Source organism: Zonotrichia leucophrys, chromosome 4, assembly GCF_028769735.1.
Source record: "Zonotrichia leucophrys gambelii isolate GWCS_2022_RI chromosome 4, RI_Zleu_2.0, whole genome shotgun sequence".
In the NCBI taxonomy this organism is placed as follows: domain Eukaryota; kingdom Metazoa; phylum Chordata; class Aves; order Passeriformes; family Passerellidae; genus Zonotrichia; species Zonotrichia leucophrys.
This window is the reverse complement of record NC_088173.1, coordinates 40,359,124-40,372,295: the sequence shown is the minus strand read 5'-3', so window position 1 is coordinate 40,372,295 and position 13,172 is coordinate 40,359,124. Positions and strand designations below refer to the sequence as shown.

General features: G+C 38.1%; 1 protein-coding gene across 2 annotated transcripts in view; it reads left to right on the top strand.

Annotated features, from left to right (window-relative positions):
• LRBA (LPS responsive beige-like anchor protein) overlaps nucleotides 1-13,172 on the top strand; it is a 369,174-nt gene that overhangs the window by 323,132 nt on the left and 32,870 nt on the right. The window contains exons 50-52 of one of the 2 annotated variants that reach the window (XM_064711253.1): nucleotides 3,887-3,976; nucleotides 7,150-7,327; nucleotides 10,014-10,076. In XM_064711253.1, the coding sequence (XP_064567323.1) occupies nucleotides 3,887-3,976; nucleotides 7,150-7,327; nucleotides 10,014-10,076 (331 nt within the window). Of the gene's footprint in view, nucleotides 1-3,886; nucleotides 3,977-7,134; nucleotides 7,328-10,013; nucleotides 10,077-13,172 lie in introns of both variants that reach the window. The other variant, XM_064711252.1, reaches the window with a different exon arrangement.

Below are 13,172 nucleotides of genomic sequence, written 5' to 3'. Positions count from 1 at the left end.
CTTTCTCTGTGACACTCACTGCAGCTCCCCCTCCACCCGCCCTCCCTCATATTTAATTTTATAGTTCTTTCAGACATAAACATGAAAAAAAAGCAATTTTGACTTAGTTTCTGAGTGTTGCTGCAAAGAAAAGTAACAAACATCTGTTTTTACCTTAACTGCATCCATATGTTCAACCTCCCCATCACCCTCCTTCCCAAAAAATTTACAGCCGTATTTGATGGGTACTGCATATTGTTGAATTAACTTTCTTCACAGTTAGATGAGAGGGTAAGTTCAGAGACTGGAAATAGCCTTACTAAACAGTGGCCAGGAACCACATTATAGCTAAGCCAAGTTTTCAGGTTCTTTACTTTCCTTCTTTCAATTTGCTTCCCTATTCTCCTTTTCCCCTTCCCATACCCCAACAGAAGAGGAGATGACCTAGGAGGCTTTTTAGAAATGGGTACAGTCAGATAAATGTTAACTTAGGAAATTTCCCTATAGCTTTCATGCTTCTAAATTAATTAACATTCCAAATACAATGTTACATAAGTATGTGTTTGGGATGCAAACTCTGAATTATTGTAAACAGTTGCTTACCTTGTTTAATTTTATTGTTTCTTGTTGTAGCATCTGGAACAATTCTGGCCTTACCAAAATTTTGAGTTTGTAGATTATTAACAGGAAAAAGGCTGTTTTACTTTGGTATTTGAGAAACACTGAAATAAAATGTGGAATTGTACAACATTTTACTTTGTGGCACACATCTTGCTTTCAGTGATAAGAGTTTGTCAAGCTAAAAATGTCTTTCAAGCAAAGGTTATGTATGTCTTACCAGTTATATGGTGTCCTTAATAGATGTGAAACTGGTTGTGCAAATTTCCCAAATGTTTCTACCTACGGTCGTGTGAATGGCTGTGTGCTCCAGAGGAATCCAGCAGTGTGAGAATACATGCCCTTCCTCTACTGCTGGAGGAGCTGTCTCTTAGTAATACTGACTGATGCTGGTAATAATTATTTTCAAGAAAGCTCAGTTAGAGGCTGGGCTAGAATTCACTAGAAAGGAAGTGGATGGTGACTTTCTGACTGATGGGCATTTTACTGTATTTTCTCAGGTGAATGGAAGGTAGATTCTTTTCTTAAAGGAGATACTAATTATATCTCTGAGAAAAAGATTCTCTGGTCCTACCTGATTTTCTTTGACAAGTTGAACAAAAGTCTGAGTGGCATCTGGTGGCTCTTTATGCTGTTACATAAATTGAGAGATGGGGATTGACTCCATCACATTTCTGCTGACAGAGGGAGGTCATCTTGCATCCTTCTGTATGTGATCCTTCTGACTGAGACATCAGAATGTGGAGCTGACATCTGGATTGACTTTGAATACAATCTGGGAAAAGGAAGGAACCATTTGGGCTTGCTAGTACACTCTCTTGGTCATTATTACAAAATGTGGAAACTAAAAAGAGAAACCTTTACTTTTTTTTCATGGTAGCCAGAAAGAATGCAGAAGATTTTTTTTTTCTGAAGTCTAGCCACAATGTCTAGACATATTTGTCCAAGTGTTGTTGCCTTTACTCAACAGTTCTTCAAATTTCTTTTGGATTTCTGAAGACACCAGTAAAGACGACAAACTCTAACTAGGTCATAAACAGTGTCTGTTAAGACTGAAAATGGAGAATTTGTGATCCTCTGAGGCAGGGTTTGGCAAAACCATTGTTCCACTGGCCAGCAGCTTCACCAGATCTGACAGAAACTATGTGAAAATAGACAGTGCCTCTTGACTGGCAGGTTGAGTACAGTATTTTATACTTGATCTGCATCAGTTTGAGCTCTTGTAATGATGATTGTATTGAAATACTGTGCATCAATATGTGATATCTTGTGTTTCTTATCATTTTCCCTCACTGTTGGCACCATGTAAGTGTATAGTTTCCAGAGGTATTATTGGGCATTAAAAGACATACCAGATTTCAAGGTTGAGATAAAAATTCTGATTCTATTTAAATGATGAACATGAGCATTTGGGAATGAAAGTTTCTGTATTGATCATAAGTCAATATACAAGGAAATTATTAAATCTAAAGCTCATTATTTCCTTCCTTTATCTTTTCTCAGTTCTAAAAGAAAGGCATGGGAGTTGTGTTTCAAGAATATTTTATCCTGTATTCTTCTAGTTCTACCCTCAATGCAGGGCAGAATTCCCATTTGCTGGTAAAAATATGCTGCCTAATCTGCAAGTAAGTTTGGGCACATCTTTTTAAAATCTGATGTTTTGAAACAAAGAGCATTTTATGGAGAGGGTAGGGCTGCTGACCAGTTCATTTGTTAATTCCTCATGTCTTAAGAGACTTCAAAGTTTTTGTGATTCCCTTGATATCTTGAGTCACAAACCCCCAGATTTGAATTTTAATGTAGTGTGTCTCATCAGCAGGAAGGAGACTCATGTGGTCTTATTGAGCTTTAGTATTTCATGAGCCTGATACTGCTGTTCCTCAAAAAGTGCTCACTGCATCACACTGTATGTGTGTGTCAGATTCCAGCCAGCTTTTTGATAACTTGTTCACCAGTTCTTTGAACATTATGGTCCTTCCCAGAGAGGGCAAGAGTGTTAGAATCTGTTCAGAGACTAATTTCAACTCCTGCTCTGGTCAGTGCAGATATTTCAAAAGCCCTGCCAAATATAATAAGGTCAAGTGTTTTGGATGGCATGTTTACTATCTAGAGGATGATTATTTTAAGGTTTCAGGTGCATTCTAGTTTTGGCTTTGTTATTTTTGTAACAGGAGGATGTCGTGCTAATGGTCTTTATAATTATATGAAAATAGTTGTTTGTAAGAGTAAGGTCAGCATTGGTGTTAATCCATTGTCTTTAAAATTTTAAGGAGTGGCTAAAATAGACCAGGAAATGTAAGTACAAGGAGCATTGAGGAAGATTGAACCATGAAAAAGAAGAATTAGGGGAATATACCTGAGGCATCAGCCCATGTACAGCATGCTAGTCCACAGCGAAGGCAAGGTGATTAATTAAGCTCACAATGAAAGAGATAGAAACTCAGCTGAATGATTTGAGATTTTCTGTACTATCAGCCTGTTTCTGTGCATGGTGCAGGGGGCCAACATGACAAGAAGTAACTTGTTGAATTTTGGCTGCTTGATGTTACCTTTAAACTTAAACCTCTTAGTGGGCTAAGAGGTGGCAACATGGAAAATTAGTTGGACATGCCTGGGGCAAGAAGTATAAGTTCACAGGTTTTAACATAATTATTTTAAAGAAATCACTAAGCATAATATTTTCATGTGAAATGAAAATGAAGGAAGTACTAAAGCATGTTGCTGAAGATGCAAATAAACTTAAAAAAACCCCTTGTGTTATGCCTTCATGTTCTCCTGTAGGTTTGCTGTTGATAGTTTAATGCATCCTAACATTGTTTGCTCTTCTTGAATAAACCTGTAAGTAAGAATAAAAGCTTGGTATTGCTTTCCTTCTAGTTACTGCTGTGAAATGAAGCAATGGAGTTTAATGTATAGCACTTAATACACGCAGAAACTTTTTGAAAGTTATGGTTTTGAGTTATGATACAAACAGGATAAGCCAGTGTTAGAAAGGAAAAATGGAGCCAGTATAGAGGGTTTCTGATTATAATAGCTTGTTTCTGTTTAATATCATTGAGCAGGATGAGGTTTTGCAGAGTTTCTCATGGAAATAGCATCCACAGTACTAAAATGATTACCTCATTCTTAGTACCAGTGCCAAGCACTTAGCCCCACAGTGAACACACGGGGTTGATTTTCAACATGAAACAAGCCAGAAGTGTGGAATGACATTTTCAGGTGACAGTTATGGTTCTATTGCCTGTAATTAGCACCTCTTAACATGCAAACCTGCCTGTGCCTTTTCCAGGCTGTGGAAGCTCAAATACGAAGTTTTGGACAGACCCCTTCCCAACTGCTCATAGAACCACATCCTCCGAGAAGTTCTGCCATGCAGGTGGTAAGTGCCATGTTAATTCTTTGTGACCTGCCATTGTGCTCACTTCCTTTGCTACCTTACCTTTGCAGAACTGGACACTTTCACTTTGCTTTTATGTGGTTGTGGAATTATTTTATTAAAACCAGCAGATGAGTTACGATTTGGTAGGAGTTGCATGCAGTGCTTAACTATTTCTTTTATTTGTTGCAGAAAGGATTGCATTGATTTCTAGTGTAGCTTTTTTTTGTCAGTGTAATCCTGGAGCACTTCATCAGTTGATTTTGTTAATACCATACCTGTACAGGTGAGAGCCAGTCTTCGTGGAGACAATTTAGTTAATCTTTGGCAGATTCCCCAAGAAGCATGGATTTAGGAGGTGGAACTTCCTTGTCTTTTCCCCCAGGCATAGGTTTTCCCTTAAAACCAGGATTACTAGGAATTCATGAGCTGAAACTTACATAGCAAAGAATGTGACTAAATGTGTTTTGCAGTAAAGCTAGGGTGATAAAATCCAGGCAGTGAGCATTAACATGCTTTCCCTTTTACCTCTACTTGTGTCTAATATAATTTTATTTTACAAACTATTATTACATTACTGATCTTTTTTCATATTGTGTTGTGTGCAGTCCTTGTGTTTAAAATATCATTTGTGTTGTTGTAGGTCCAGAACTAAAGATGTTAAGTGATATTCTGACAAGTGGAGCAAATGGTCTGCTAATTCCCAAGGTTTTCAAAAGGTTATATTCCCTTATTGTTAGATGTACATTTTACACTGCAATACAAAAAAACCCCAAAAACCATAAACATGTCATACAGGACATGCAAGAAGAAAATATGTCCTACTCAAGCAGACTAAGGTTATTAATTTAAAAACATATCTAAAGTGCAGAAGGTTTTAAAAGATTACACAGAAACATGAAATGTTTCCAAAGTAGCTTACAAACCTCGTGATGCAGGAGTCTCAGAAGTGTAAACTTCCTTGATAAACTGATCTACTGGCCTTTCTCAAATGCATCATGTGTTGTACCTGAGCTCAGCTCCTGTGCCCCATGCCAGGTCCCAGGCCAGCAGACACTGCAGGCACTCATGTGTGTGTGTTTCAGAAGAGTCCTGCTAACAGGGATACTGGGGAGCCCAGGTACTCTCCTTCATGCAGCCGCTTGCCATATGTCTGTCTGTCTGTCATGGTGCCATGCACCGAGTGCTCACTCCAATTTAAAGGGATTTGTTTCAGGAAGAACAGCAACTTGAGAAGTTGATTATTGACGTATTAGTCAGAGCCATTGTTATAAAAATAAATTTGATACCAGAAAGCAGTTTGTGTGGTTCTATCATAATATTTTTCATGATGCTGAATTAGTGAAGATTTAGTATGTAACAGAAGAAGTTAAAATCTTAGAAGTTAGCTGTTTCTAAATCCTGTGGTTTTTTTGGGCTGGGATACACCCAGAAAAAAAAAGCTTTTAATTCTTCAGTTGCTGGTTTTGTGGATATTAATGCATGTTTTCGTAATAGCACTATATTGAGTGGTTTTAAAAATATTCCTAGAGCTGAAATACAGTAGGGATATTTTTCCTGCCATAATTTTGAATTATTTCTAGTTGCATTATTTACTGAGTTTTGTTTTCATGCGTGTGTGTGTGTGCTTGAATAGAGCTGAATTGGAAGTTACCACGTGCTGTGTTAAGTGCACAAGCCATAATATACACCAGGTGTAGTAATTAGCAGTCACACGAAGGCTGCCTATTTGTCTGGTTTTGCTGCTGTTGCTGTATCCCCTTGTGTTTTCAACCATCAGATAGCTGGATTTAATTGAGGCCACATCAGATGAGGCATTACTGACACCTTTAATTGAATGAGCATCCAGGGAGGATTAACTCATAATATTGATTGGCTTTTAGCCACTTGCTCAGAAGGGTGTCTGGGTAGCTTATTAGTTGCTTTTATTTACACCTTTATGCAAGACTGTAAATAGGAATTCATAGGGCAATATGTTTTTCTAAGTACTCTTAATAACTTTTTTAAAAGGAGTGATAATAAAAATGCAAATGTATTTAATTTTTTTATTAGTTCTGTATAAATATACATTAAATGTATGCACTTGCATACACATACATGCAAGTATATGAATGTATGAATGTAATGAAAATGTAATGAAATATTGCAGGTGGAGAATAGCCAAGGACACTTCATTAGTATTCCAATTTGGTTATTAGAAAATTACAAATACTTGAGCAGTGTAGCTACTGGTGACCATGATGATTGTACCTATGCATTTCAATGGGATTCTCTTTTTTTCAGATGTATCACACAGTCATAAACCCATCAGATGTTGCTTTTTCTCCTCACGTTTGATATCCAGATCCTCAATATTTTGTTTTGATGTTTGCAGTATTCTTAGAGAACTTAGTTAAAAAGTTAATAAACTTTCCAACTTACTAAACTGAAAAAACCAAAAACCTAAAAAATTATGTTGAAAATGAGAGTCTGGATTAATTTCTTTCCTTTAGCATTTCTGGAAACAATGCAGGATAGTGTCTGTAATCACGTCCACTTTGTATTCTTTACAAGTGCATTTAGTTATGTTTGTCTTTTGAAACACGTTTGCAGTGAAATCTTCTACTTTGCATTCATAAATCTTATTTTTGTACACCAAAAATATACACAGAACATATATCTAGTGTATGTGTGTATCGGTTTATTTTAATGCTCTTTCATGTTCTCATCTGGCTTGTAAAGAATTGTACTCTGCCAATTTAATGTAACTCGAGACAATCTGGGAGCAGGAATTTCTTTTGCTCACTATTTTTTGTGTTTCCCTCCTGGTTTGGCATTGCTTTCCTTGACATTCTGTCTCTGCAGATATGAAGGAGAATTCTTTTGGCAGAGATAGGCAATTGAAAACTTTTAGTTTAAATCTGCTGTGATCTGTAGCAAAGTCTGTGTACAGACACCCTGTGTTCAACAAAGCTCTAAGATTAATAGGGTGCAGGCAAGGTTTTCTGCCTAAAATGTTATTTCCACAAGCCTTTCCACTTATTATTGCATTTGCTTTTCTACTGCAGCTTCTATTGGATCTCGTGGTTTTTAATTCAATCTTCCTTCTCTTGTCCTGTCTCTTCTCCTCCCCATGTTCTCTTTTCCCGTGTATTTGGGTTCTTGTCGTGTGCACTCAACAGTATCTCCTCCTGCAGAGCCCCTTGATGTTCACAGAGCAGGCCCAGCAGGATGTTATCATGGTCCTCAAGTTCCCGTCCAACTCGCCGGTCGCTCACGTGGCTGCCAACACCCAGCCTGGCCTGGCCACTCCCGCCGTGATCACGGTCACTGCCAACAGGCTCTTTGCTGTGAACAAGTGGCACAGCCTCCCTGGTAAGTACCTGAAGGCAAGGAGCCTGAGAAACCCCTGCCATCCAGCAGCACTCCTCTTATCTGGTCACAATTGGCTGGGGAACTGCTGTGGGTTTAAAGTGGAAAAAGCAAATCCAGTTCATTGGCACAGCAGGCTCTTCACATGTGCGCTTAGTTTCTCCTTGGAAAGGTAATCTGAGCTATTGCAGCAAGATATATAACACACCAAAGGTTTGTAAAAACAATATGTTTCTTTCCAGGCCATCAGGCACCATGCAAGGAGACAAAAACAGTCTATCACAATAAAGGCACACTCTTCCTCTTAAATTTGTTGTTCTGTCTGTTGGGAGTCTGAACCTTATCATGTCAAACGCAGTTTTAAAGCATGTAGAACTTGCCCGAAATCTTCTCTGCCAGTTTTTTCTTAATTAAACACTTGATATTCTGCTCTTAAAGCCACTCCATGAGAATTAGAAAATAAAATATATCTGAGGTCTTATCTTAAACATCCCAAAGTTACTTATGTAGGTGCTTATGTATTGTTTGTATGAAAGGAAAACAAAATAGCCATTTGCACAGCAACGAATAAAATTAATTTTCCTTTAAAAGTGTGCTGTACTTGAGAATATAATTCCGCTTTTAATTCTGATATTCTCCAATCTTAAAGACATCAATCTTCCTTTCCTTGACTATGACAGTCTTAGGCCCAAGCTGTCAAAGGAAGTTTATTTTGGTGCAATGCAGTATATTTGGTCAAAGGCATTTTAAGAGAGGGGGGGAAAATGACCTTCCACTAAAATAACTTAAATAGAAGATACTCACATCAGAGAAACACTTACATGGTTGAAATTCCTACTAAGAAATCTTGACCCATGGTCCTTGATTCCTTTTTGAAAAAAGCCAGATGACTCCCGCACTTTTTTCCTAATTCTTACAAATTACCTCTCAAATAGAAACATCTATGTATTATTTCACCCTCCCGAGAAACACTTCAAGAGAAAGGTGGGGGGGAAGGGAGACTTGTCTAAGATAAGAAGTTGCAAGCAAGAACTATTTACATGGCTCCCGAGATTTCTTTGAAAGGAGGATGGCAGTATCCTCTCATAGCTTGGATGTGTGACAGTGGGCATATAATAGTCAAGGCTTTGAAAAATGGCCTTTGTGAACATACAACTTATGGGAAGAAGAAAATATTCAAAAGTGGTGGGAGTTGGTTTTGATTTCAACAGAATTCTGCTGGTTGATGATCCATGAGCAAGCAACCAGTTTGATGAGTGCAATAGTAACTGGTTTGAGTTGAATAGGGCTTTCAGATTTTTCAGGCTTTTCCCTCCCCTCTGAAAGGGAGAGCAGTAAGGTGTGCTTTAGAGTTGCTATTTTTTTCATTTAGAGGCATTTTACCCTTGTCTTGCCATTTGACAAACAGAAGCCAACCATAAATATTCAAGAAAAAATCACCTCACCCCATTTCTGTGAGAGCACACATCAGTTGCAGGCTGTTAATGGAGTACTGTGCTCTTAAGAAATCTGTCTGTGGACTCCTGAGCCTGTGCTATTGTTGTCTTCCAATTTTATACCAAAATGGGGTTTCCTAGGATGAGAGGGCAGGTATCATTACAGCTCCATATCCCCTGCTGTGGGCTTAGCATTGTCTTTGTTAATGAGGCATCATGATAAAAAAGTTAAGTTGCCAAGTGACCAGTTGTCACTAATGTGTAATTAAAAAGCCCATTCCTGCCTTTGAATATGAATTTGGTGGCTTTGCTGACATCTAATGGCACTGGTAGCCAGCAGGATGCTCTTTTTTGTCACATAGATTTCCTGTTTTCTTCTATGTTGGTGTTTCATTGCAGTAGAACTTTGCATTTATGTATGAATCAGTTATTTAAGAAATCCTTGTATTGACACTGATTTTTATATTAAGCTGTGGATGGTAGGTAGAAAAATCATAAGTGCAAGTATTTAGCCATTATTTCTTGTTTCTTTTCCAAACAGACTGCTGGTGTGGGGGTGGGGGGGGGGTCAGGGGGATCGAGAGCAGTTGGTTTGTTTCTTTGTAGTGAAGCTGTGGAAAAAAAAAAGGTTTCTTTTTACCCCTGCAGGAGAATTCAGTACATAAACATTTTACTGGTATGTCAGGTGCCCAGATGAAATGTGGGTTGGCAGAATTAATGTATTAACTTCTATGCAAACTAGCAAATAGATGGGTTTTGGTGAAGGATGAATCCTTAAATACTCGCTGACTATGAGATGACGATGAGATTTCCCTCTCTGTATCATAAACTGACTTTTTAAAAAAAAATGTCCTTTGTGCTTCAGTTGTCCAAAGCAGTCCTTTAAAAAGTGAAGAGGAAAATAGTATTTGCTACAGTCAGCAGATGGTTGTCACATTTTGTTTTCAGTCCTCTTTACCACTTAATTTTGTTTTGTTGCGGCAGGAGAGGTTGCCAGTAAAGCATCTGCTAGAGCTTATGGCTCAGGACCAGAGCTGCTGCTGATGGCATACATTCAGAATAGCCCTAATCTAAAATAAATGTTTAATAAGCAGCCTGCAAAAGCACCTGGATTTTTTTTGTTTTTCATTCAATTGATGCAGAAGAATCTTGAATGGTTGAAAAAAGGGCGTAGCTTTGATTTATAAAATATATGTGGCTTCATGTATTAAAAAAAAATGCAAAGTTTTAAAATCTTCTTTCCTGAATTCCAGCTCATCAAGGTGCTGTACAAGACCAGCCTTACCAGCTGCCAGTGGAAATCGATCCTCTCATAGGTCTGTCACTTCCTTCTCTCTTTGCGATTCATTAAGCTCTGTATGGTGGCCCTGAAGTGTAGATTACGGTTGTTTTTCACTTGCTGGTTGCTGGGAATGGAATTTTCCTGATAAACCATTTGCATGCAAATTGGAATGCAATGAGCTGTGGCTATGCTGGTATTTCATCAACTCCCCCTCGTTGGTTTGCCTAATTTGAACAGGCCTAGGACGCGTGTCAGTGAAAATTAATATGGATGCTGTAATAATGTGTGATTGAGAATGTGCATGAAGTACTGTCAGGATAATATTGGATCTTTTCATCACTCAGACTTGTTGATGAGCAGGAGCGAGGCACGTTATGATGAATCGGTGCTCTGGTAATGTGATGGAGCTCCTCTGCTGAGGAAATTTTCATAATAACAGTGGGGTTCTTAACTGCACCGTGTTGTGAAAAATAAAACCATGGTGCTAGGGTTCCATCATTAAAGGAGGTCAATCCTTTCTTCATAGACCTGCTGTTGAGGCTGAGGGGATTAATGTGTAATTGCAAAGCAGTTTCAAAGTTGAAATATATTGCCCACTCTGGTTTAGTGTTGAGATATTAGTATTCATTTTTCAAGGGTATTGCATCTTTTGATCAGCTTCACCAGTTAAATTTGTGTGTGTTTTTCTTTTATTAAAAAGGGGTGGACGAATGTCTCTCCTTTATTTAATGTCTCAGTGTAGTAGATGAAATTCATGACTTTTTATTATAGAGGTTTATCAGTTTGTATAGAGCTGATTTTTCAATTAGCAGGGTTAGAGTTTGGTCAGCTCTTTCATTACAGACCCAACTTTGGGGAGTGCGTATTTAGAGTCTGTAGCGTGGCAAATGGAACCTTAAACATGATGAGAAAAGAAAATCTCAAGGACCTAACACCAAAACACAAACTAGCTGTAGGATAGGAGCATAGAAGACAGGATTCTGTGCCCCCCCCAATTTTGTTGGACTTTGAGCTTAGTTTAAAAACCAGCTGTTTCAGTGTGGTTTAATTGGAAAAGTGATGTGACCAATTATAGCAGTATGGAAAAATCAGAGCAAAGATGAGCTTGCCTGGATAGGTCAGAATGACAGGTCTGTCAGACAGTGAGAATTCACTTCAAAACCAATGTGCACATCCCAGTAGGAAGTGGGATATTTTTGTCTGTAGATCCAGACTCTTCCTGTGTAGCCATTTTGTTAGGTAAGCTCTAGGATTAGGAACAGTGGGAGTGGGGGCATATGAAACCATTTTATAGATCTGATAAAATTAAAGTGTTTTTCCCGAGTTTCTGAAATCAATCCTCATCTGAATAATGCAGTAGTTATTATGAGGCAGACATGTGCTGTATCTCTCCTTTCCTTCCTGAAATAGATTTTATCAAAAAAATGTTTGGAGCAGGAAATTTGGGCTCTGCTTTAAAATCTGCTATCAAGTAGATCTTAGAAGTGTAAATAAATATTACAGCAGAAAACCCCAAATCACATTGGTACAGAGACCTTTAAAGTCAATGTTCACATTCTGAAAAATGGTTTAATATTGTCTTCCTACAATTGATCTCAAATCAGCCTTGTGATTACACTGGACATAGTTTAAAAGGTTTAAGGCTTTCTTTGTCATTGCTAAGTAGCATCATTGGGTGCAAGCAAGTAATTATGTAGGTAGTATTAGAGGTTTTTAATTGTGGCTAGACACATTTACCTAGAAATGGCACCTAAGAGGACCACAAAATTACACTTTTATGGTTATAGCAGGAATCTTGTTGCTGTCTTAGTCATAAGGAGGGATTCCTGCCTTCCTCATTTTCTGGTGCACAGGAAGACTTAAACCAGCAATGTCTGATATGACACAGACCCTAGACCTCTTTTTGAGGTGAAGTGTTTTGAAGGCATTATCCTCACTGAATTAGTTGATCTGCATCAACTAATCTGCATCAACATTGAGGTTCCTTTGCTGCTATTTTGTCATACAGAGCAGTTCACTGTGCATTTGTAACGTGAGGCTGTTACTCTTTAAGTGGCCCCAAGATCAGTGAAGGCCACATTTGTGTTACCTGCAGAGAGCAAGTGGCAACACCTTGCTAAATTATTTGCTACCCATATGGACAAGGCATTATCAACATTTTAAATATAGCAAAAGCACAAATGAGTGAAAGATTTGACACAGAGTAAATGGAATAAGCCCAAGGCTAGGAAGGCAGCTGGTCTGTGAGAATGGAAAGGAGTCAAAGAACAAAGAGTGAAGAAGAGCACTGGACCAGGACAGAGGTAGGTCTGGAAGACCACCTGGATGGAAGTAATAGTGCTCCAAGCAGTTGGCAGACAAACCCAGGGGAAATTACTTGCCTGAGATGGAAATCAGGTTCCCTCAGGAGCAAAGCACACTGAAAGTTCTCCTACAGTGTAGGATTTTCACGATATGTGTGTGTGGGACCTATGTGTATCTATCTATCTATCTGCACACCTTATTAATCCAAGGACAAGATATAATATGAATGTGTTCACTAATTGATTCCTCTCCATTTTATGCGTTCCCAATGCAAGAGTATCTCAAGGAATAAAACATTAAGTGATCAAAATAGGGAAAATAATTTCTCCTAACTCTAAAGTTAATTGTGGAGATAAGCTGCTTAATTTTTCTGCCATGCTTAAAAAAATCTGAACAGTAGTGATGCCTACTGAAATTTTTCTTTTTCAAATGGCACTGTTTGCAATGAAATACAACTGATGTAAAATTTAAAATCATGATCCTTTGTGTGCTGCATTTGAACCACTATGTGGTTTGTACATTGTCTTATAATTACATTCCTTTGCTTTGTTTGTAATTTTTAATATCTTATACTTCAAGAAGGAGGGAAGGAATCTTGCTAACCATTGCCTATGGTCAATCTTTCATTTATTTCTCAGCTGCATGTCACTTAAAAGGGGGATTTCTTCTGTTTTAGAATATATACTACAAGGAATTAGCATAGTTCCTAGAAGTGTAATGAGAATTTAAAGTAGAATTAGAACGAAGATGTCCCTGCCACAAAAAAAAGTAACAGAAGTGAGGAATGTATTTGGTGTCAGTGTAAGTTTCCAAATTGTACTTTTGT